Source organism: Phocoena phocoena, chromosome 2 (assembly GCF_963924675.1).
Source record: "Phocoena phocoena chromosome 2, mPhoPho1.1, whole genome shotgun sequence".
Taxonomy (NCBI): domain Eukaryota; kingdom Metazoa; phylum Chordata; class Mammalia; order Artiodactyla; family Phocoenidae; genus Phocoena; species Phocoena phocoena.
The window spans coordinates 111,865,980-111,890,938 of NC_089220.1; the positions used below are offsets into that span (position 1 = coordinate 111,865,980).

At 49.2% G+C, this 24,959-nt stretch overlaps 1 protein-coding gene across 1 annotated transcript in view; it reads left to right on the forward strand.

Annotated features, from left to right (window-relative positions):
* PAQR5 (progestin and adipoQ receptor family member 5) overlaps positions 1–16,168 on the forward strand; it is a 39,741-nt gene extending 23,573 nt beyond the window's left edge. The window contains exons 4-7 of the mRNA XM_065871740.1: positions 1,343–1,469; positions 9,797–9,893; positions 12,756–12,897; positions 15,927–16,168. Coding sequence (XP_065727812.1) covers positions 1,343–1,469; positions 9,797–9,893; positions 12,756–12,897; positions 15,927–16,168 — 608 coding nt within the window. The remainder of the gene's footprint in view (positions 1–1,342; positions 1,470–9,796; positions 9,894–12,755; positions 12,898–15,926) is intronic.
* The last annotated feature ends 8,791 nt before the right edge of the window (positions 16,169–24,959 follow it).

The window sequence follows — 24,959 nt, forward strand, 5'->3', positions numbered from 1 at the left end:
GCTCCCTGGAAAGCCGTCCCTGCCCTCAGGCACCCGTAAGAATCCCCCATCTTCCAAGGATGCTTCCAAGGTCAGCCGCTTGACTGCATGTGTGCCCATCCTGAACGTCCACCTCACCCTGGAACCCGCCTGGAGGCACTCACCAGTTTCCCTTTCCACTGCGCTTTTTGGCAGGGACTGAGTCTCCTTCGCTCTTATATCACCCATGGAGCTTGGCCCCAGCCAATAGACCCAGAGCAGATGCATCCTGGTCCACATGGGAGCTTCCCCATGGTATCAGGCTGAGGCAGGAATCTGTCCCCCTGGAGGCAGTTCCAGCTGAAATCTCACAGGTAGCCTGCAGGAGTGGGGAGCGTTGTACCAGGGGTAGTGATTCTTGGCCCTTTCTGCCTGTATGACCCTGGGCACATCCCTGGGCTTCACTAGATTTCACCAGTCACATGGGATCAAAGGCAGAGGTTGAACTTGCATGGCCTGAGTTCAGCCTTGAACTAGCATTCCAGGGTTCTTTGTTTTTGGATAACAGGTGTCCTTAGGCCTGATCTTAGGCTCTGGGCTGACAGGCCTGCAGCTGCCTCTCTCAAAAGGGACCTCAGCAGGTGAGGGTGTCTGGGGAGGCCATCTGGTCCAGGCTCCTGGACACATCTGTCCCCTTTGAAAAGGACAGTGATCTCCCCTGTTCTTTCAAACAAAAGCTGCAGCAGACAGGTCTCTAAAAGGTCCTTCAGTAACCCTTCTCTCACAGACTCCAAAACCTAAAACGAAACAAAATGCTGAGATGCTAGCATCTCACGCCCAGCCTCTCAGCTGGCCAGTCCCCCATCCCAGCCCCCTCTCCCCTGCAGCCTTGATCGTTCCACAGGGGACACCCATATCATCAGGCAGGTGAGATGTGCACACTCAGAGCAAAGCTGAGCACACTGGGGTGTCATCGTGGACCATAGTTAACAGCAGGGACCGTTGCTGAACTGCCTGCGTTTGAAGCTTGGCTTTGCTGCTTTCTAGCTGTGCGCCCCGGGAGGCTTACTAAACCTCTCTGTGCCTCCATTTCCTCATCTGTAAAATGAGGCTAAGTGCAGGATTGATGTCAGAGGGTGGTTGTAAAGTTTATGTGAGTTAATGCATGTCAAGCCCTTGGAGCAGTGCTGGGCTCACAGAACATTCTCGTGCTGGGGGGGGTGATGCGTGATGGCATAAGCAAGGGGAGAGCGGCAGGACTGCTCATGGTCTGTGGGGATGATGGGGGGGCTCAGCCAGATGTGTGGGGGGGTGTTGGTCTTCCCAAGGAGTCCGGACAGTGCTGAGTCCTGGCTTATTGCCCAAGGCTGGTTTTTCTTCCCAGGCTCGGCCATCGCCTACTCTGCCTATGTGTTCCCGGACGCCCTGGTGAACACCGTCTTCCACGATTACTACGTGGCCCTGGCAGTGCTGAACATCATCATTAGCACCGGCCTCTCCTGCTATTCCAGGTACCCGGCTGCTCTGTCTCAGGTGGGATGGGGTTGGGGGCGGCACAGAGCACACAGCTCCCTGGACTGTTGGAGGGGACAGTGGAAAAGATGCTCGGGAACCTGGGACTCAGTTCCAGATGGACTTCCAGTGGCCGGGCAGGACCAGCTTCACAGGCACACGCCCGTGCAGGCGCTCAGGGCCCTGTGAGCAACAAGGCTCCACCCTTGGTTTAATTCCCTGCTGTTGTTGTTTCGAAACACTTAATGAGTTTTGAACAAGGGGGTCTCCCTACTTTCCTTCTGCCCTGGGCTCTACAAGTTATGCAGCTTGTCCTGTTGCTGAACAAGTCACTTACCCTCCTTGAACCTCAGTTTGCTCATCTATAAAATGGGGTCAAGGGAGTTCCCTGGCGGTCCAGTGGTTAGGACTTGGTGTTTTCACTGCTGTGGCCCAGGGTCAATCCCTGGTTGGGGAACTAAGATCCTGCAAGCTGCGTGGCGTGGCCAAAAAAAAAAAAAAAAAAAAAAAAAAAGTGGGGTCAACACAGCTACCTTGTGAGACGGATGTAAGGATTATGGGTAATGTATCCAGAACACCTAACACAAGCCTGGCCCATAGGAGGTGCCCCATACGTTGGCCATCTGCTAATAGGGACAGAGGGGGCCGGCTTCTTGATAGAGGCACACCTCGGAGATACTGCAGGTTCGGTTCCAGACAACCGCAATAAAGCCAACATCACAATAAGGCAAGTCACACAAACTTTTTGGTTTCGCAGCGCATATAAAAGTTATATTTACACTATAGCCTATTACGTGTACAATAGCATTATGTCTAAAGAAACAATGTGCACACCTTTATTAAAAAATACCTTATTGGGCTTCCCTGGTGGCGCAGTGGTTGAGAGTCCGCCTGCCGATGCAGGGGACACGGGTTCGTGCCCCAGTCCGGGAGGATCCCACATGCCGCAGAGCGGCTGGGCCCGTGAGCCATGGCCGCTGAGCCTGCGCGTCCGGAGCCTGTGCTCCTCAACGGGAGAGGCCACAGCAGTGAGAGGCCCGTGTACCGCAAAAAAACAAAAAAATAAAAAACTTTATTGCTAACAATGCTATCATCTGACAACACGGTGTTGCCACAAACCTTCAATTTGCAAAAACCACAATAAAGCAAAGTGTAGTAAAACAAGATATCCCTGTCTGTGTGGTGGGTGATGGATGATATTCAAATGTCCAACACATCCCCAGGGGAAGACCGGTGGCCATGAGTCATGCCCAGCTCACTGGCTCTTATTCCTTCTATTTTTTTCCTTCCACTCAAGGAAGCTCATTGGAGTATGAGTACAAGAGGCATTTTTTAGGATAACTACTCTAGTTTATTCAGCTCTTGGTATAAAACTGAGCTACCCGAAATTACTTGGGAAACCTCTGGAATGGTGGTGTTGGGGTAACATCCCTGTGTAGATGGTGCTGGGTGCCGGGGGCCTTTCATGGTGGGTTAGGAAGAGCACGAAGGAAGGGTGGCGGTCACCCCTGGCCATCTGTCCCCCTACCCGCGACTCCACTGAGCCAGTCTGAGTCTTCCGGAATAGACTGCTGCTGGCCTCATAGAATTCGTATTCCTGGCAGCCGCCACCTCTTCCCTCCCCAGGAGAAAACAGGGAGGGAGAGGTATGCTTCTGCAACTTCCCCGCAATGATTTTGGCTCCAGCTTTCTCTGGGTGACACTTTGGTTTTGTGGGATCCAGAGGTAGGCAAGTTCCCCAAACCTGACAGGTTGGTTTTCTTTAAAAACCAAAGGATAGAGCCTTAAACAGCATCGGGGATGCCTGTCCCAACTTGCCTTCCACTTACCTGTCCTGAGGCAGGTGGTGGGAAGCACAGAGCCGCTTGCCATGGGGGTGAGTCTCATTTCCAGGCTCAGTCTCAAGACTGGGCTTTGTGTTCCTTCGTCCCTGGGGTGGGAGTGGGGGGTAAACTCCCCCTTCCCTCTTCCTGGAAATCAGAGCGCCCCTCCAGCTGTGAGGAGATAGGGTCTGCCCAGAGGGTAGAAAACGGAATCAGACATCATGGGGTGTTATTATTTCCTTCTCCCCCAATTCCTCAAGGGCTCTGGCGATTAAAAGCTCTTTCTGAAGCGCAACCTCTGTGCCAGGCCAGAGCTGTGAGGGCTGCCACGGGTGGGGGAGAGGAGGAGATCGGGTCCCTGCCTCGGGTGAGACAAGGTGTAACATACATAGAAAAGTAACACTGATGCTAAAACAGCCCAAGAGAGATGAAGCGTGGCCTGGAGGCACAGTGTCTGGATGTGAGGGCTCACCGACAGGCCTGGGCCAAAGACACACCTGGATCAGGTCCTTGGACGAGCCACTGTCCTGCCTGCTTAGCTTCTGCGGGGCTGTGTGGCTCTGCTGTTGCGAACTTAGGATCAGAGGGAGGCGAGCACTGTGGACGGGTGGGGCAGGTGGGCTTCATGGGTGGAAGAAACAGTCCCGCCATTCATGATCCGGGACTGCTTTCCCATGAACTCCCAATGCCAATTCTTGGAACTTTTTTTTTTTTTAATCTTCCTGAATCACCTATAAGCCATGAGGGTATATTGTTTTCTTCTAGCCCGGAGTCCTCCCTGATTGTTCGGGTACAATGAATGGGTCTTTTTTGGTTTCTTTTTAATTTATTAATTTTGGCTGCGTTGGATCTTCGTTGCTGCGCACGGGCTTTCTCTAGTTGTGGCGAGCGGGGGCTACTCTTTGTTGCAGTGCGTGGGCTTCTCATTGCGGTGGCTTCTCTTGTTGCAGAGCTCGGGCTCTAGGTGTGCGGGCTTCAGTAGTTGTGGCTCGTGGGTTCAGTAGCTACAGCATGCGGGCCCTAGAGAGTGTGGGCTTCAGTAGTTGTGGTGTGCAGGCTCAGTAGTTGTGGCTCGCGGGCTCTAGAGCGCAGGCTCAGTAGTTGTGGTGCACGGGCTTAGTTGCTCCGCGGCATGTGGGATCTTCCCGGACCAGGGCTCGAACCCATGTCCCCTGCATTGGCAGGCGGATTCTTAACCACTGTGCCACCAGGGAAGTCCCTGAATGGGTCTTTTGGATGTGACATGCCTGGCACCTTTAGACAAACTTGTTTGGCAGGGCAGCTTGGCCAGGAATCTCTTGAATGTCCATTTGGGGCTTCTCCCTTGTCAATGAAATAGATTATTTCTGTTTATGGGGCACATCTGTGGCTGTTTCATCCATCCATCTATCCATCCATCTACCTACCTATCCATCTTCCCACCCATCCATCCATCTACCCACCCACCCACCCATTCATCCATCCACCCGTTCATCATCCATCCACCTATTCATCCATCCATCCATGCTTCCATCCAGCTACCCACCCACCCATCCATCCATCTACCCAGCCATCTATTCATCCACCCATCCACTTATTCAGTTTATCCACCCATCCACCCACACATCCATCCATCCATCCATCTATCCACCCACCCATTCATGCATTGATCTACCCACCCAACCACCCATCCTTCCATCAATGCATCCAACCAACCACTCAACATTCCTTAAATGCCTGCCATGCTCCAAGTGTCATGTTGAGACCTGGGAAGACAGGGATGAGTGAGGCTCAGTCCTCATCCTCAGAGAGTGCCCCATGCAGTATGAGAAGCAGACTGCAGACCCTCAAAAAGTCCAGATGGAGTCATCTTTTCCTTTAAAGGCCAGAGGAAAAGGCTTTCAGTGTGTAGCATTACAGGGTATAACGTAAGCAAATAATGATAATACAAAATGACACCTGCTTGGATTCCCAGGCTTCTGCAAAGTGGCCTTAGGAATGAGTGTTGAGGAAGGTCGAACACGTTAGCTGGAGAGGAGGGAAGGGCCTTTTGGACAGAGCCAACAGCCTGGACAAGGGCGAGGGCCTGGAGAGGATGGGATGGCATTGGGAGGCAACAAGGAGCTTCAGAGTTGCCAGAGCCTGTGGGGCTGGAAGCGGGGAGAGAAGCTAGAGGGGGGCTAGAGAGAGGCGGGGGAAATGGAAGCACCTCGTGTGTCCTACAGAGGACTGGCCCTGTCCTCGTGAAGGACAGTCAACTTCCTAGGAAGACAATTCTGTGGGCTCAGCTCCCGTGCCCTGCGGGGCTTAAGTGGGGGCTTGGGGGACAGAAAGGGAGAGAGGGGCAATCGCCACATGCTGAGAGTCAGGGATAGAGTGGGATGTCCCTCTGTGGGCCCGTCCGGCTTCCTTCGCATCCTGTCCGCTCTTCTTTCCGTGTGTCCGTGGATCCCTGCTCTTACAAGGCCCGTCCCCTTTGTTTTCATTCTCTGTCTTTGTCTTCAGTGTCTGAGGAGTGAGGACGGGGACTCGTGTGTGCGGAGCGGCTCTGGCCCTGATTAACTTCAAGAGAGCAGGTGGAGGAGGGCGAGGGCCGTCTGGGGTCCCGATTTCACAGACTTGCTGTGCTGCCTCTGGCCGATCACGGCCTTTAAACAGGGACATCTAAGAAGATGTCCCCTGGGTTCCTTCTGGTGTGGGCATTCTATGATGCTCGCTTCAGCGCCTTTTCCAAGCTTTCTCTCCTTGCCTTCTTCTCTACCCCCCAGGCCCACGTCTGCCTCCCCGCTCCCACTCTATCCGTCCGTGGTATGGCCGGGAGTGGCTGAGAACCACCTCCTTCCCTGAGCAGCGGACCGTGGAGCTCAGGAGTCATGCTTTAGTTATCCACATGCTTCCCAGAGTAGCATGGTCCTACTGGCGTTCATTCCCTTACGATACATGTCCATTAGGTAAAGTCCACCCAGGGAGACGTGGACTCCCCCAACTGGTCTCTCGATCCTTATCATGGAATTCAGTTCAAAGGAACACGTTCCAGAAAACCGCTTTCTTGTTCTGCAGCATTTGAAGGGGGCAATGACAGAACGGGTGACCTCTCTGTGGCTCTCGGAGCCAGGTGAGGGTGACAGAGACCCTGCCTGCTCACACCCGCCGACAGCCCGAAAGCCCAGGAAGGCACCACCACTCTCTCAGGAATGTTAGTTACACAGTGTTTGCTGTTCACCCCGAGTCACTGCACGCACTTTTCTGTTCATCCATTCAAAGCATCCAACCGTTGGACACATACTTGCTCAGTGAAATGCCTTGTGGTCGGTGCTGTGAGGGAGAGATGAATTTTCATCCTTGGTGGATAGTGAGCTGTGCTGTGAGAGCCTTGCCGTGGCAGTGCCGTCGTGGCAGCTCAGAGAGGCGTGGGGCAGGCCTGGAAGGGGGTTTGGAGGTCAGAGCCGGAGACAGGAGGCTTAGCAGACAGTGGTTCTCAGATACATCTGGAGGTCAGAGGGCTCAGTCAGATGACAGGGTGCTGCTAGGGCCAGGGGCCAGCACGTGGAAATGTCCACATTCCTGCTATGTCACCCACACAACAACCAAACTACCATAACACCCGCCCCCAACACACATACAGACACACCTCTGCAACAGTATGATATTTCCAAAGGCCCACTTCTTTCAAGCACTAGTTCCAGAATTCACCTGCAAACCTTTCCAGCTTTGTTGCACCAAGAATTTATCAGGTTTTAGAATAGACTGGTATTGTATCAACCCTCTCTTGCTGGAGGCTTCTCCCCAAATCCAGTGTTTCCTGCCCACCTGGTTCTAGGCAGAGGAGGCCTGGCTCCCTGACTCCCAGCTCTGGGGTGCAGGGATTGCCTTACCAGGCGAGGCTTTGGAGACTTTGTGGTGTGGGGTGCTTTGCAGGATGCTGTGGCTCCCTCCCGTCCCTCTCGGAATCTCTGGCTGTGGCGACACCGTGTGGCCTGATTTGGAATTGCACCTTGGTAGTGGGAGCCGCCCCCCTCCGCCTCTGTGGCTGCTGGCCCTTCTGCCTCTTATTCTTTGTTGCTGTCTCTCGTCTGTTCTGCTTTTTCTCCTTTTTCCCTCTGTAGACTCGGCTTTGCAGCTGGAGAGGCTGGTTCGTTTGCCCTTGGGGAAGTACTTTATCAGGCCGGGCGAAATGTCTCAAGTTGCAGGAACTCCATGGTTTGGGGGATGGTCCTCGTCAGCCAGAGCCAGCCTTCTTCCTGTGTAAGTGGCCGCAGAAAGAGCGTGCTTTAATAGCGAGTCTCTTTGCACCCAGAGGTGATAGGCGGTGGCAGTGCATGGGGAGGGAGGGAGTGGGCTTGCCGTGGTTGGACAGGGTCTGCCAGCGTGGACTGAGAAGGCCATCGAGATGGGTCCTGGTTCCTGGGGCAGCGGGAGTGTGTTCCGATTGCTTCCTCGGGCAGAGGGGTGTCTGTAAGGTAAGGACAGAGGCTGGGTAGTGGTCAGATGCCTGCTCTCCCCGCACGAGGGGAGAGGGTGGGAAGCCAGCCAGATGGCCCTGGCTGTAAATCCTAGCTTTGCCTCTTATTAGCTCCTGTGATTTTAGGCAAATCACGCAGAACTCACCTGGTCCCTCCTGTTCCTATTTTCTGGTACAACGTAGCTACAGGATGGGGATGGGGACAGGATGGCTCCTACAACACAGGTTCTTTTTAAAAGCTGCCATTTCGCGAGTGCTACTCTGTGCTGTGCACAGCTGTAAGTTCCTTGCGAGCAACATTTTATCAAACCCTTGCAACAATCCCTTGCAGGGATTCTGTTGTTGTCCCTATGTTACACATGAGGATTTTGGGGCACACAAGGGTTACATCACCTGCTGGATGACATGGTCACAAAGGGCGGGGACAGGATCAGACTCAGGGTGTCTGCCAGATGGTGACCCTGTGCAGCCTCACCAATCCCGGGGTTTGTGGTTCCTTCCAAGGCTGGGGTTCTGTTCTGGGGGACGGTGAATTGAGGTCCCTTATGTCTCCCCCTCCTTCTTGAACTTCTCTTCCATCTCTGCCCAGTGTCCACAGGGTCAGGAAAGAAGGAGGGACATGCCCATGGGCTGGAGCAAAGTTGGAGCTGATCTCTGGAGGTTATGGGGCTTCTCGGGGTCCACGGTGGCCGCCTCTTACCTAGAACAGGGATCCCCAGGCTGGGCTGCCCTGAGAGCTGGACGGCACACAGCAGCCTGGCGATGTCATGTCCTCAGACACGATTCTGAGCTGGACGCTGGGGATGGAAAGCTGAGCAGACCCAGCTCTGCCCTCGAGGAGAGTTCCCCGACCACTCAGGAGGCAGATGTGGGTGTCTCTGCCATTTTCCACACCAAAGGATGTGGGCACAGTGGGGCTTGTAGTCAGGTGACTGCACTGGCTCGTAGGGGACGTGAATAACCTGGAGGGGGAGTGGGCCTGGGCTGCAGGGGCAGCAGTCTATGTTTGGTGCAGAAAGGGCAGGCCAGTGGGCTGGGACAGGGTATCTGGGGAGCAGAGGTGAAGAGCAGTGGTGGGACATAGACTCCATCCCCGCTGGAGAGTGCGATGAGGGGCAGAACTGTCGACGGGGGGCTGAGATGGCCCCAGCGCCTCCCTCATCTTACGGGCTGCACTAGAACAGCTACCCCACGAGCCTCGGCGCCCAGGCTCTGCACACCACCCTTGGGGGTCCTCTGGCCTCACAGCCCTGTGGGCACCAAGGGAGGATCCATCCCCCACAATACGCTGTGCTGCTGAAGCGGGTACCTGCCCTGCCTCCTGGCCCAGCCTGGGCGTGTGAGCTCTCCCTCGCTCAAGCCCCAGTTCAGGGCTGTGGTTTCATGTGGAGCTTCTCTTTACCCCTCCCCTCCCAGTATCCAGCCTGCCATCTGTGCTGCCCGGCTCCGCACACCCTCAGCTGCTGCCCCCTCCTCAGGCTGGGCCCAAGCCAGCTGAGGCCCCATCGTGTTCCATCCAGGAGGAGCTGCCTGTCTTTGCCACAGTCAGCACCACTCATTTTAATGCTGGCTTCATCTGTCTTGGAACCGGAGGCAGGTGGGGGTGATGATGAAAGAGAGAAGGAAGGACCATGCTTACTCAGTTTCCCCAGCCCAGTATCCCTGTGTGTGGTATTAAATATTCCAGAAATCTCTTAAGTAATTAAACACCTAATTGTACCCAGGGCTTCTGCAGGGTCATCAGCTGGCGCCTCTGACTAATTAAGCATCTCAACTTTCGCAGAGGTGCTCGCCCCAGGAGCCTCTCAGGATGCTGGGAGATGGTTGCCCCCTCCCCGCCCACCCTGAGCTCTTTCCACATCTGAGACTGAGCCGTTCCCATCAGGGTGGGAGAAGTGGAGAGCGCTGGGGGAGAAGCTGCTGGCCGTAGGAGGAGCTTGTGCAAAAATGCTTGTCCTTCGTGGGTTACTCGCGCTTGGTTATTTTTAATGTGCATGTGTGTGTTATTTACTGAAATTCCTTTTTCATTCTCATTTCTCCCCCCTTTTCTTCCCTGATTTAGGTTTCTTGAGGTCCAGAAGCCCAGGCTCTGTAAGATGCTTCGTGTCCTGGCCTTTGCTTATCCCTACACCTGGGACTCCCTTCCCATCTTCTCCAGGGTAAGGGCCCGGCTCCAACCCCTCTCTGCCTGTTGGCAGCATCAGGGAATCAATTGTGTCCTGAGCTCTGGGGGTCAGAGCGCCGTCCTGGTCACAGTGGGACACACAAGAGTAGAGTCCCAGGTGCTCCTTTTTTTTTTTTTTTTAATAAGTTTATTTTATTTATTTCTTTTTGGCTGCATTGGGTCTTCCTTGCTGCGCGTGGGCTTTCTCTAGCTGTGGTGAGCGGGGGCTACTCTTCATTGCAGAACGTGGGCTTCTCATTGCAGTGGCTTCCCTTGTTGCAGAGCATGGGCTCTAGGCTCACGGGCTTCAGTAGTTGTGGCACGCGGGCTTAGCAGTTGTAGCTAGCAGGCTCTAGAGCGCAGGCTCAGTAGTTGTGGAGCACGGGCTTAGTTGCTCTGCAGCACGTGGGATCTTCCCGGACCAGGGTTCGAACCTGTGTCCCCTGCATTGGCAGGCGGATTCTTAACCACTGCACCACCAGGGAAGCCCCCCCGCCCCAGATGCTCCTTTAATGGCACTTGCAGACTAGTTAAGAGACGGCATGAACACAGAGGCCCTGATGAACATAGGAGATGCACCAGTGGCCAGTGTTGACTGGGGGCTCAGGAGCAATCGCAGAGGGCTGGGCAGGGGAGGCAGCCTGGGGTTCAGTAGAGTGACCAGGAGAGTGGGCTCTGGAGGCAAATCTGTAATATTTACTCACTGCAAGACATTGGACGAGTTATCTTCCACCTCTGTGTCTTGATTTCCCTCATCTGTAAAATGGCCTGGTAATAACACCTCCTTTTGTCAGGCTGTGGGGAGGATTATATGAGACAATGTGTAAAGTGCTAGTTGGTGGTGAGAGTCCAGTAAATGCAGTGTTATATATTATCATCAATTAACATAGTAGTAGTAGTGAAGGAAAATGTATGAATGAAGGTCTTAAAGGATAGATGGGAATTAGATGGAGAACACAAAGGAAGAGGGTGTAGGAGGAAAGGCAAGAAGGGGGAAAGTTCAAATCCCAGTCCCACTGCTCGCTGGCTGTGTGACCCTAGGCAATGAACAGAAGCTCTCTGAGCCTTGGTTTCCTCATCTTTATTTTTTTTTAATTTTTTATAAATTTATTTTATTTATTTATTTTTGGCTGTGTTGGGTCTTCGTTGCTGCACGTGGGCTTTCTCTAGTTGCCGCGAGCCAGGGCTGCTCTTTGTTGCGGTGCGCGGGCTTCTTATCGCAGTGGCTTCTCTTGCTGCAGAGCACGGGCTCTAGTCGCCCGGGCTTCAGTAGTTGTGGCACGCAGGCTCAGTAGTTGTGGCGCACGGGCTGAGTTGCTCCGCGGCATGTGGGATCTTCCCGGACCAGGGCTCGAACCCGTGTCCCCTGCATCGGCAGGCGGATTCTTAACCACTGAGCCACCAGGGAAGCCCTCCTCATCTTTAAATGAGGCTGACATTCTGTCCTTCACAGGGGGTAGGGGAGAATAATCAAATAAACAGAACTGATGGGCTCAGCAATGCCAAGCCCAGGCCCAGTGGGTGGAGTTCCCCTCCCAGAGGCAGCGTAAGGGTCCGCTGCATGAGGCCAGGATGGCAGGGCCCAGGGATAAAGGAGAGGGGTCGAGCTGGCTTCATTAGCTGAGGCACTGACCGTGTGCTCCTGCTGAGTTCATGTGGGCCTGGGGGGGACCCAGAGATGGGGATGCAGCCCATTTCCTTGAATCCTTCTTCGAGGACACAGATCACACACAGGAAACCAGAGCAGAGAACAATCCGGTCCCACAAGGCCGCCAAAGCATACAGCACAGGTTCTTGCTATTATGAGCGCTGGGTGCTCCTGGCACTGCACCAGCCAGTGGGCAGCAGGGGAGGGGAGGGCTTACCCTAAATGGTGATGTGGCTGAGCACACAGGTTCTGGAATCAGCCTGACTTCGCTGTTAGTTAGTGGTTTGCAAGTCACCCTCCAGCCCAGTTTCCTCATCTGCAAAATGGGGAGAAGAGTGTCTGCCTTGTGGTCACTGTTGAGGCTCTGAAGTGATGCACGTAAAAGGCCTGGCCTAGTGCCCTCCGTAGTGGTGGCTGCCGCCGCTATTTATAACAATCGTACAAAAACCGTACTGAACTCCACACCAGGGTAATGTCCATAATTAATAGTCTGTGATGATTCAGAAGGCCTTCCAGGGATTTTTAGGCCTTAAAGCCTTAATTAGGAGCATCAATTCAGGGGATGTGCTGGTTAGAAGTGAGTTCAAGTGTGAATAGGCTATTTTTTATGATACTTACGTTTTAGCCCCAGGAAGAAAGTAGCGATATATCTAACTGGATTTTTCTTTTCCTTTAATTTTGTCTTCACTTCTGCTGTTTTTCTTTTCTTCCTTCCTTTCTTTCTTTCCTCTTTTTTTTTTGGAATTAAATAATCCAAAGGCTCTCATGAGCATGCGGGGGATTAAACGACAGTTGCCTTGGGTCTCAGCTGACCACACTCAGAACAGGAAGCCTGCTCACACAGTCCCTGCGAGTTCCCTTTCCAAGCCTCAGAACTGGAGAGGGAACGGCCTTGGCCCACAGAGTCCACACATATGCGTGGGGATGTCTGCAGGCCTCCTCTCAAGACCTGACATACGTTCCTTCCTTCCTTCCTTCCTCTCTCTCTTTTTAAAAATTTTTACTTTATAATGAGTATAGTTGATTAACAATGTTGTGTTAGTTTCAGGTGTACAACAAAGTGATTCAGTGAGACATATACATGTATCTATTCTTTCTCAAGTTCTTTTCCCGTTTAGGTTATTATAGAATATTGAGTTCCCTGTGCTATATAGTATGTCCTTGTGGGTTATCTATTTTAAGACCTGACCTTTCTTTAAATACCTGCAGCTATTCCTCTTCCCTGGGGAGAGTGCACAGAACGAAGCCACCTTGTACCACCAGAAGCACATGGCCGTGACCCTCCTGGCCTCTTTCCTCTACTCCGCACATCTGCCGGAGCGCCTGGCTCCTGGACGCTTCGACTACATCGGTGAGTGCCTGGTGGCCCCGATGCCCCTTGCCCTCCCGTCCAGGGAGGGTTCCCAATCCCTGACACCAGTGCACATAGTTGCAAAGAGAGGCCGGGGCAGGGAGAGAAGCGATTCTTCAGGAAGTTCTCCAGGCACAGACCAAGGTTAGTGAAATTGTAAGGTGACAGAGGCCAGGATGTACATAGCCAGTGGATGACCAGGGAGGATGGCGGAGGATGGAGAGGAGGTGGATCTAGGATTCTAAAGCATTTCCAGCAGGTATGGGGACAGGAGAGTCCCATTATTACCTAGAATGTGAAATCCCGTTATTAAATGAACATGTAAGGCAGCCGTAAAGAGGAAGAGGAAAGACAGTACAGCTGGCTCTGAGAATACCGGCTGGCAGGGAGCTGTGCTCAGGTATGGCCCCTGGACCAGCAGTCTCAGCGTCACCCGGGAACATGCAGATTCTCGGTTCCCAGCCCCCAGACATCCCGTGTCTCAGAAGCTGTGTGATTCTCCAGGTGAGCCTGAGCTCACTCAAGTTAGAGAAGCCACGTGGTGGAGAGGAGGTGTCGGAACCACAGGGGTTTACACCTGCTGGCAGGGTTCCTTCCTCTCTGTCTAGGGAAGTGGGTGGCACTGCGGAACGTGTCTCCTCCACCCTGGCTCTGGGACTGGCTGGAGGAGGGACCCTTGGGCCACTTCTGGTGAGGCTGATGAGTCCTGGGGTGAGAGCTCCTTAGATAAGCTCCCAATACCATGGGGATTCAGATCCTCACTCCCAGGTGGCGGGCAGGAACCTCAGTTCTCCCCAAGCCCATTTTGTCCATGGGTTTCCATCTTCCGCCCAAGACACATGGCCAGATTTTTCTTTGTTTGCTCTGATTAGAGTTTCATCTCCTTTACTTCTTCTCTCCTGCCAGAAGGGATTACAATGAGCAAAATACTTAGAGGGCACATTTCAAAAAAGGAGGGAGATGAGAGGGCCAGGGGATTGGAACCTGCCTAGGGAACCTGCCCAGCACGTCCACCGCCCCAGCTCCAGCCAGATGAAATAGAGGTGGTAGTGTGCGAAGTCTGGGTGGGGGGGCCTTGTTTTGCCAGCTCTGGCTTCTTAATAACATTTTATTGACTCGCCTCTATCCTGTCCTCTTGGGCCTAGAGCAGAAAGACACTCCTATGGGGGGAAATTGGCCAGACGGGCAGTTAGTAACAGATCTTTAACAAAGGGTTTGGAAAGTTCTCCGCCCCTAAATAACAGTCAGTCAGATGCTGGGCTCCCTCTCCAACGCCCACAGGAAGTTCCTCCCTATTCCTGCCAGGAGGGATTGTTGAAATCACTCTTCCTGCTGCAGGCACATTTCACATCTGTTCGGTGCTCGTGGCTCTTCTGTCTTTTGATCTGCTGCCCTAACAGAGACAGGTTTGTGCCTCAGTTGGTGAGCACAGCTGATCACCTCCTTCTTCTTGGCCCTGTGTCCTTAGAGTACACGGCTCTTGCCGGATAAGGAACCACTTCGTTGCATCACACACAGATTTGGAAATTGGATACAGCCCAGTAGTATGGCTTGAGTGAGGCAGGGGTGGCCCCTCCAGGCACACTTCCTCCCTGGGGCATGCAGGCTGGAGTGCTGGCAGCTCCCTGCCCTAAGGAATCCATTGGCCATCTACTCAACTCTCCTACATCCTCATTCCTGACTCTGTTCTTGTTCAGTTGGGCAGATGGCCAGGCTGGTCCCTTCTGGGGACACATTTATTGAATACTTACTCTGGGTTAAGTCCTGGGGGTACAACACTGAATCCTTTTTTTTCTTTCTTTCTTTAACTGAAGGAGAATCTTTAACCCTTGTGTCGTATTAGCTAGGGCTGCCGTAACAAAGAACCACAGACTGGGTGGCTGAAACAACAGCGATTTATTTTCCCATAATTCTGGAGGTTAGAAGTCTGAGATCAAGGGGACGGCAGGGTTGGTTTCTTCCAAGTCCTCTCTCCTTGGCTTGCCCATGGCCATCTCCGTTTCTCTTCACATGGTCTCTCCTCTGTGTACGTGCATGTCTGCATCCTAATCTCCCCTTCTTAGAAGGACACCAGTCAGAGTGGGTCCCACGCTAGTGACCTCATTTTAACTTAATTGTCTCTTAAAGGCCTTATGTCCAAATACGATCACATTCTAAGGTACTGGGGGTTGGGACTTTCAACATATGTATTTGGGAGGGGGAGATACAACTCAGCCCGTGAAACATGGTTTCTGCAGGCTGTCCCCCAAAGCAGTCCCCAGCCCCGGGCAATGGACTCCTTTTCTCACCAATCACCAAGTCAGCACATCCCTGCTCACTCCAACCACCCTGCACTGGACTCCCACCCTCTGGGGATGCATACATGGTGACTGGGGTCCTGCAAGTTATCGGAGAGGAAGAGCCCCTGGTTGTGTCTGGGATTAAGCAGCAGTGGGGAGAGGAGCACCTCATAAGAGGCCAACAGAAAATTTGGCTGGCTTCTCCTTTGGGATTGAAGCCAGAATCTGAGCTGATCAGTGACAGCTCTCAAGAGGTAACCTTTGGCAGAACTTTTTCACGTGAAAAACAGGACTGGTGGATAAGTTGTTTTAAAAATGGATTTGGTTTGCTCTGATGGCCCTTTTATTTTTCTCATGTTACATTTAAAAAATAAATTTTTAAAGTATATATTACATAATACCCTAATTTCAAGTATATGATTCAATGATTTTTTAGTAAATTTACCACATTGTACAACCGTCACCATATAGGAGTTTTAGAACATTTTCATCACCCCAGTAAGATCCTCTGTGCCCATGTACTATTAATCCCGACTCCCACCCCTGCCTGACGCAACCGCTACTCTATTTTCTGTCTCTGTGGATTTCCCTTTTCTGGACATTTGATATAAATGGAATCATACAATTTATGGTCTCTTGTATCTGGCTTCTTTCACACCACATAGTGTTTTTAGCATCCATGCCATAGCATGTATCAATCCATTCCTGTTGTATTGCTGATCTTGGTGGTCTTTTGTGTGTTTGCTGTAGGTCATAGTCACCAGCTGTTTCATGTGTGTGTGATCCTAGCCACACACATGCAGATGGAAGCCATCCTTCTGGACAAGACTCTCAGGAAGGAATGGCTCCTGGCCCACTCCAGGCCCCTGTTGTTCTCTCAGATAGCCGGAGCCATACTTCTGTGCCTCATCTTCAGCCTGAGCAACATAACTTATTTCTCAGCTGCTCTGTATCGGATTCCTGAGCCAGAATTACATAAAAAAGAAACATAACTCAGACCATAAGCTTTTTGTGCCAAGTGTCAACATTAAGCTACAACTTCCTAACCACCAAAAGCCAGTGTCAAGGTACCAGGTTATAACGGCCTAAAATATTTATAATGGTTGGTGTCTTGGCATTTTTGAATGGATTCATGTCAATAAGGTATTGACGTGGGGACGTTTCTCTAGACGTGCATTGGTTCCGTATGTGTGGTTTTAAAAGGGGAACGTGGGTTCAAGTAAGTCCTTATTCAGGCAAATCATTAATATTGCATTTAGTTTTTAATTTATTTAAAGTGAGTTCTCCAATCCTATTTAACCAATTGGATTAAGCATACCTCCCTTGTAGCTTTACTATGAAATAGTTGGATTAAGCTTTACTACCCTTGTAGTATTACTCTTGCAGAATGCAATGTGCTTCATCTGATGAGTTTCATGTAACAAAGCCTCTCCCAAGAGCTCCCACAGTGGGAAGAGAATGAGCTGGAAAGGTCAGTAGGGGAACCTGAGAAAGAGTAAGTTGGGTCTGTGGGAGCCCTGGGGGCTGGGAAGGCAATTCCAGAATGAAGAAACCTGGCTTGGGGAGCGGTCTTCTTCCTTTCCCCACCTAGAGAAGGGAATAAATAGAAAGAGAGTCCTCTTTTCCTACAAGTACATTCTTTTTCACAATGCAAGGTTCCCATGTCATGATAGATTTGGATTTTCTCACAAGTCCACAGCCTGTGGCTAAGTGTTATGTGTTCTGTTTTGCTCTGTTTTCTTGTCACCGGTTTGATGCTGCCAAGTATTCCACAGCACAGGAAACATGTGTTACCCAGTGGGCATTGGCTGAGTCAATCCCAATTGGTTGTGCTTGTCTGTCACCTTTTAAGCCAATGACATCACGATATTTGGGGAGATTATACGTTTGATGTTGCTTCAGCATTTCATACATGCTGCTGAGCTTCGGGTTCACGTGCAGAGGAGGCTAAAGACCTTGCCAAAGGGATGGAAACCCTTGGTGAGCTTGTGACAAATGTAGATTCCCCAGGCAAATCAGGAGATGCTGCTTTACTGGTTTAAAATGTTGGTTTCCTGGAGACAATCTACTGGAGAAAGTCCCCCGGGTGATTCTGAGTCAGGAGGGCCATGGGCCAAACTTGCAGAAACGCTGATGTCACAAACTCCAGAAGGTACTGAGCCTATCAGCTTTGTTGTGATTGGTCTAACTTTTAGCAACCCACCACCTAAGAATGTGTCCCCTGCTTTCTACTGTGTGGAGTATCACAAAACACTGAGTATTTTCTCATCTGTTGCATCACTAATGAAAGTTCACTGTTTCATGATGTTTTCGGAGAGTACAGAAATGCTGACACAAAACAGCTTTTAACAGAAGCCCATCACCCCCTGTTGTGCACCTGTCTGTTGACTTAAGGGGCCATCCATCACAATGCGGGATCCTCTTTTGCTGACTCAGGAGCACCCCCATATCTTAGTATACTGCCTCTATGGTTTACTGGCGCAGACACTCGAATGGCCTTATAAATAGATCATCGTCCAATCTTCTGAGGACAAGTAACAATTTACATTGGATGCGAGTGGTCAAGAAACATGATTTCATTCGTTTGATTATTTGTTTACTTCCTCTGGGGAAGGTAGGCTGATAAAATTACACGGGCTGGTAAATTTTGGGTACATTCTTTGCCAGCTGCATGATAAAATTTGTTTTTTTGGCAAGAGGCTGACATTGTGAGTGGAATCTTACTCCAGCAGGGTCTGTGGGCTTCCATTTCATGTTATTGTAACTTCAGTCTTATGGTGGACAAAGGTACAAAGTTTAAATACTCCATTCTAGTAGTGCCAAAGGCATGAAGGCTTTTAAATTCTCTTGTTTATAGAGAGTAAAGTAACGTTCTTCATTTAGCTCAGAAGTAGTTGAAAGATAACGGGTGACTAATTTGAAGGACTTTTAGATTATTTAATTTCATCTTTGGTTACATTGCTTTTTCAGCGTGCCTTATGATGAAAATGAAATGTTAAATCAACAAAATAAGACCAGGTGTTTCGTAACGTTTTTATAAGTTTGGTAAACTGAGTCCCATTGTATACTTTTGGACAGTGTTACAAATTAAAATTTTACAACAGAGTGCAGTACACTGATTTGGAAGCTTTTAATGTTGAGTGAGAATGGGTTCAAATATATTCATTATCATTGAGTATTATGAAGTCTAATGTGAGTATAATTTTGCCTAAGCCGTTCCGGAAATTACAAAGTTTGGCAGTGGGTCAGTTGAAACCTCACTGGGAAGATGTCTTTTAATGTAGCAGTTCTCGCATTTTTTTCATGTCTCTTTAGAGATGTACATACACTTTAGAGATGTACCCTATTCCCACTGCTGTCTCCAAAGGCAGCGGGGGAGCGACGGGGGAGAGAATGTACCATGTACATACACTTTAGAGATGTAAATACACTTTAGAGATGTACCCTATTCCCACTGCTGTCTCCAAAGGCAGCGGGGGAGCGACGGTGGAGAGAATTCCTAAAGAGATGTATTTCTTCCCCCTCCTCCTGCTTGAGAAACACTACTATAAAACTTGCCAGTCATTTCTGTTGTGATACAACTCAGATATGTTTGAATGAAGCCATTTAATCAACTGCCCCAGAGTTTCATTTTCCTTTGCTCGGTTCTTAGAAAGGAACTCTCCCTCTTCTTTCTAAGGACGTGAATTTGTCATTGTTGATTAGAATTAGAAGTGGGATGTTTAGAAGCCTTTTGAGTACAAAGTGATTTAAATATTTGGTCTGCTGCAATCTTTCTCAAAGTGTTTTTTGTGGAAGGAACTCGGCTCCCAGGAGATGTTCTGAGGAAGACAGGGTGGGGAAAAATGATGCTGTTTTCGGATACATTGGAGAAAACTTTCCTTTGGATCTGCTGTGTCCCAGATTTGTTGTGGGCATGGTACCCTTTTTATATGAAACAGCTATTAACACGGTATAACAACACTTTATAACATATTGTTGAATGCCAGCCTCTGATTTTCCAGTCGACAATCCATTATGGATGAAAAGGCAGAGACCTATGTCCAAACTCAGAGATGTTCTTCCAACCAATACTAATGTCTGGTTTTCTTAAACTGTGTGGAAGAAAAAATAAAATAAAATGTATTTATTATAGGAAAGTCCTTCCGTTTCTCACTTGACTTGGTTATATTTCACCTACTCCACTGTTCATTCATCATGAGAAATAGATTCCTGTACGTGTGTTTTGTTAAGTCATTCAGTGAACATTTATTTAGTGCTTGGTATATATAGAACAAACACCGTCCTAGGAGTTGGGGATACAGAAGAGAACAAAACCCAAACCGTCCTTCCCTCATGGAGCTGATGTTCTACGTCAGTCAGTAGGACAAGAGATATAGATAAATTCAGATAATGGTAAGTGCTTAGAAAATAAGCCTGGGACTTCCCTAGTGGCGCAGTGATTAAGAATCCACCTGCCAATGCAGGGGACACGGGTTCGAGCCCTGGTCCGGGAAGATCCCACATGCCGTGGAGCAACTAAGCCCACGCGCCACAACTGCCGAGCCTGCACTCTAGAGCCCACAAGCCACAACTACTGAAGCCCGTGAGCCACACCTACTGAAGCCCGCACACCTAGAGCCTGTGCTCCGCAACAAAAGAAGCCCACGCACCGCAAGGAAGAGTAGCCCCTGCTGGCTGCAACTAGAGAAAGCCGCATGCAGCAAAAAAGAACCAACACAGCCAAAAATAAATAAATAAATAAATTTATAAAAAAAGAAAAGAAAAGAAGCCTGGTGAGGGACTAGGGAGGGGTGGGGTGGGGCAGCTGAGATAGGATGGGCACTCTGATAAACTGGTATTTGAGAAGAGACTTGATGGGTGAAAAGGAGCCAACTTTGGCAGCATATGGGGGAGAGTATTTCAGGTCCAGGTAGCTGTAAGTGCAAAGGCCCTAAGGCCAGTAAGCGTTTGTCTTATTGGAAGGATAGAAATCAGGCCACTCATTCCTGAAATGTATAGCTCCAGAAGACATCGGCATGACTCAGAGAATTATGAAATTTCTCCTGAATGTTCCTCCCGGGAGATTGCCCAAGGGGTTTTCCTATGGCCCCTCGGTATTTGTATGAATTCTTCAACTCTGTAATAAATGTACTTCAGCAAATGGTTGTCACACACATTCTCTCCGTGTTAAGAAACGGGTTTCAGGGCTTCCCTGGTGGCGCAGTGGTTGAGAGTCCGCCTGCCGATGCAGGGGACACGGGTTCGTGCCCCGGTCTGGGAAGATCCCACATGCCGTGGAGCAGCTGGGCCCGTGAGCCATGGCCGCTGAGCCTGCGCGTCCGGAGCCTGTGCTCCGCAACGGGAGAGGCCACAACAGTGAGAGGCCCGCATAACGCAAAAACAAAAAACAAAAAAAAAGAAACGGGTTTCTAAAACTGGCTTACATGTTGTCTCCTCCAGAGCATGGAACCGCGAGCCTCAAAGAAAATTTAATCTAGCCTTTAAATAATGTGTGTGATGATGTAAAACGCACATGCGCAGGGCTCAGATGCACAGATGTAGAAGACTCACTGAGGGTGCTGGGGGTGGGCGTGGTCCTGGAGTTTTGAATTTTTATCAGAAGCCCCAGGTGATTTTTAATACCATAAGGGAGTTTAAGAAGCACTGATACAGTCCAACCATTCTCTCTCTCTTTTTTTTTTTTGGACATAATTTCATAGTTAGAGAAGTGTTGCTAAATAGTACAAAGAATTCCCAGGTACTTTTCACCCTTCCCCTTTTCCATATTTATATTACTCTCTAACAGTGAGATACTTGGTTCCCATTATCCACAATGTATTTACTTATTTGCTCAGTCCTGGAATGTACAGAATGTCCTTTCAGAACTACTAATCCATGTCTTCAAAAAGGCCAACTAATTAGAATTCAATATATGTTTCAAGTTTTTTTTTTTTTTATCTTGAGCCTGAGGGCATATACTTAGTCTAAATAGTCTAAATACCTTGGGTAAGTGATAGCTCCCCTTCTGTGTATGTTATTCATTTGAAGTTCTGTTCAGATCTTTTGTGGTTTTTTGTATCAGTGGAACACCCTCCCCCAAGCTTGTTGATTTTACTGATTTGTTGTTGTTGCTTGAGCATGTAAGGCATTAACATCCAATCATTCATTTTACAGATGGCCTGGGGAGAGAGTCACATGGCCTGGGGATGTGAGATTATGTTGCCAAAGCCACTGAAGCCTTGGGTGTGCTGAGTGTGTTGGATGCTCACAGGCATCCTGTCTCCAGCTTACCACCTTTCCTCAAACACTGTGGGCTTTGGTAATTTCTGGTGCTTGCTGGTTATTAGGTTCCCACAGCTGGATGTGTTTAGCTGGGAGATTGGATTAATTATGGTTTCAAATCTCTGTAGTATCAGCCCCTCTTCAGTGATTTGCATAAGATCCTCCCAGTACAGTTTCTTATAAAGTTAAACTTAGGATTACCGCAAGACCAGCAATCCCACCCAAGAGAAATGAAAACATCTATGTCTACATAGATAACTTTACGCAAATAATTATACCAGTTTCATTCATAGTCGCCAAAAAGTGGAAACAACTTCCCCTATCCCCAGCCCTTGGCAACCACTTTTCTGATTTCTTTCCTTAGATTTCTGTCTTTTCCAGAACGTCTCTTTTTTAACTCAGCTAATGCTTTTGAGAGTCTATCCATGTGTTGCATCTGTCAATAATTTTTTCCCTTTTCTTTCCTGATTAGTATTCCACTGTATGACAATCTACCCATTCACTAGGGAAGGTGATTGCGAAGGGTCAGCACAAGGAATTTTCAGTGTGATGGGAATATTATACATTTGATTATGGCAGTGGTTACAGGATGGTGTATGTTTGTCAAATATATACATGGGACAAATAAAAAGGGGGGAATTTTATTGCATGTAAATTATACCGCAATAAACCTGATCTTTTAAAAAGCCTCCCAGTTGTACTCTCTACCCCTCTTCTACCCTCACCCTGGTCTGGATCTCTAATTCTAGGGGAAAATGCAAATCTTTTACCAGCTGTGGGGAGTGCTTGACCATTTTTGAACAGAGAAAATGATATAATGAATTGGCATTAAAAATTAAGTCAGTGAGATTTAATAAGGATATAGATGAGTGAGAAAGAAGAAACTGGCCAAAAGAAAAGCTGGGGGTGGTGTATTGTAACCGAGCCCTCCATTGGGGTGTTCTGCGAAGGGATGGGCTCATTCATTTCTTCAAACATGTATGGAACATCTTCATTGCTGGGCACGGCGGGTGCAACAGCGCCATCTATTGAGGATGTGGGGATAAGCTGGTAGAGGAGACTAATAAGCAGCGATTGAAAATTGGGATGCGAGCTCCAAAGCAAATCAACAGGTGCAGTGACTGGAGGAGTGCAGCGCACTGTGGATAGAGAACAGGGGTCCAGCATCCAGAGCAGGGTCGTTGGCAGAAGATCTGCTGAGAACTGAGGGTAAGGAGGCATTGTCAGAGGAAGGGAGGGAGGAGAGCTTAACAGCAGAGGGAATGGTGTGTGAGCCCAGTGTGTTCAGGGCACTGAAGGTCATCGTGGCTGGAGGGATGCAAGGGGAAATGATAGGTGATGAGCTTGGAGAGGAAGAGCCTCAGGGCCCGTTGAGGGTCTCCAGCAATGGGAACTACTGTAGTATTACAAGCAGGGGAATGATATGATCAGATCTGTGATTTAGTGGTGAGCTGGTTGCAAAATGGAACCAGGATTGGAAGATGGCAGCAGGGAAGCCTGTTAGGATACTGTTGCAGTCATCCAGACAAGAGATGGTAGTGAAAAAAAAAAAAAAAAAAAAAGAGATGGTAGTGGCCGAGGAGACAGGAGGGGTTTGAAAGTTATTTAGTTGGTAGAATTGTCAAGATTTGGTGACCGAACGTTGGAACAGAAAGAGAGGCAGAATGCAAAGATGGTACCTTGTGGTGGGTGGATAGATGGTGATGCCATCCACTGAGGGAGAACAGGTTCAGGGGAAGAGATCAGGATGTGTTAGGTGTGAGGTGCCTGTGTGGCACCCAGGTGGAGAATTCAGTAGGCTGTTGGACATACGATTCTGGAGCTCAGAAGAGCAAATGTGAGGTCATAGGAATGGCTGGGAGTGCCTGCAGAGAGGGCACAGCTAGTGACCACCAGGTGAAAACCCTAAGCCACAGTATTTAAGGGAGAAAAAAGAACTCACAAATGAGGCTGAGAAAGAGGGGTTAGAAAGCTAGGAGGTAAAACAAAGGCACAGGAAGAGAGGAATGGGAAATATTTTTAGTGTGTTAAGAGGTCAAGTAAGATAAGGGTGGGGAAGGATCAAATAGATTTAGCATCAATGAGGTGGTGTTCTTGGTGAGAAGAGTTCCAGTGGAAAGACTGAGGCCAAAGCCAGGCTGCAGTGTAATTAAGAGGTAAGTGGCCAGCAGCCCAGCCCAATTCCTAAATAATACAGACCTCTCATTTGACAACAAATAAAGTTCTAATGGTTCAAAGACTTAAACATAAAAAACAAAGCAATAAAAGCACTAGGAAAAATAAAAGATTAAAAAAATTTATCTTAGAGTGGGGAGGACTTTTTTCTAGTATGGCACAAAACAGAAGCCCCAAAAGAAAAGGCTGATAAATTTGGCTACCTTAAATTTTTTCTTAAGCTGTCACAAAACAACATAAACTAATTAAAATAAAAACCAAGTTATGAACTATACAAATCTTTGAACTCAGATTTTGGATGAGGACCAATTTTCTTAATATGTGAAGAGCTTTACAAATCAATAAGAAAAACCCAATAGAAGAAGGCAAAGGCTATGAACATAGTTCTCAAAGAAGGAAACACAAATGGCTATTGAACATAGGCACAGACACCCAACCTCATTCATCATAAGAGAAATTTAAATTGGTGACTTTTTTTCATCTATTAGATCAACAGTCACAGAAAAGTTTGGTAACACTTTGCTATCTGAGAATTGTGGAGAAACAGGTGGTCTCATACATGGCTGGTGGGATTGTGCCTTTGGACAACCTTTGTGGAGGACAATTTGGCAATACCTGTGAAATATTACATACACATATACTCTTTAACACAGCCATTCTGTGTAAAATGATGAATTTCCAAGTTTATTCATTGTATGTTTGTAACAGCAGAGATTGGAACCATCTTTATGTGGAACATTATGGGCCGAGGATATTAATTATGTGTATCCTTACTGGTGTCTGGTCCTATAGGAAGTTGAGGAGATGGGACTACAGTTCCATGAGAGCACAGATGTAGATGTGTATTTGATAGTCATTGGTTTAGGCGCAAAGGTCGAAGTGAGATAGAATCAGTTCATCTTAGAAAAGACTGGTTCTGGAAAGAGCTGGAGGTTTTAGAGAGGGAGATCCCAGGAAGGTTGAGGAAGAGATAGAAAGGAAGCCAAGGTGTTGTGATGCTCTGGAAGCCAGAGAGGGAGTCTGAGACTGCGCAGGTACAGCCCAAGGAAAGGACACACCTGGGCCGGAACGACACTGCTGACTCATGAATCAACCCTGGATTTGCCCTTCCATTGGACTTCTTGTGCTGTGGGAGAAGAAACTCTCAGTGTTCTCCTCATAAAATTCAAGGGGTTGTATTTTCTAATATTTGAGCTCCGCTTCCCCCTCCAGCCCTGAAGCCCAGACACGCAGACAGCCCTTGACCTTTCTGCGTCGGTCGCCTAGGAGACGAGCGCCTCTCCGGGAGACGCAGGCGCTTCCTGAGGCCACGCCCCTTTCCCGCAGGCGGGCACTGATTGGCCC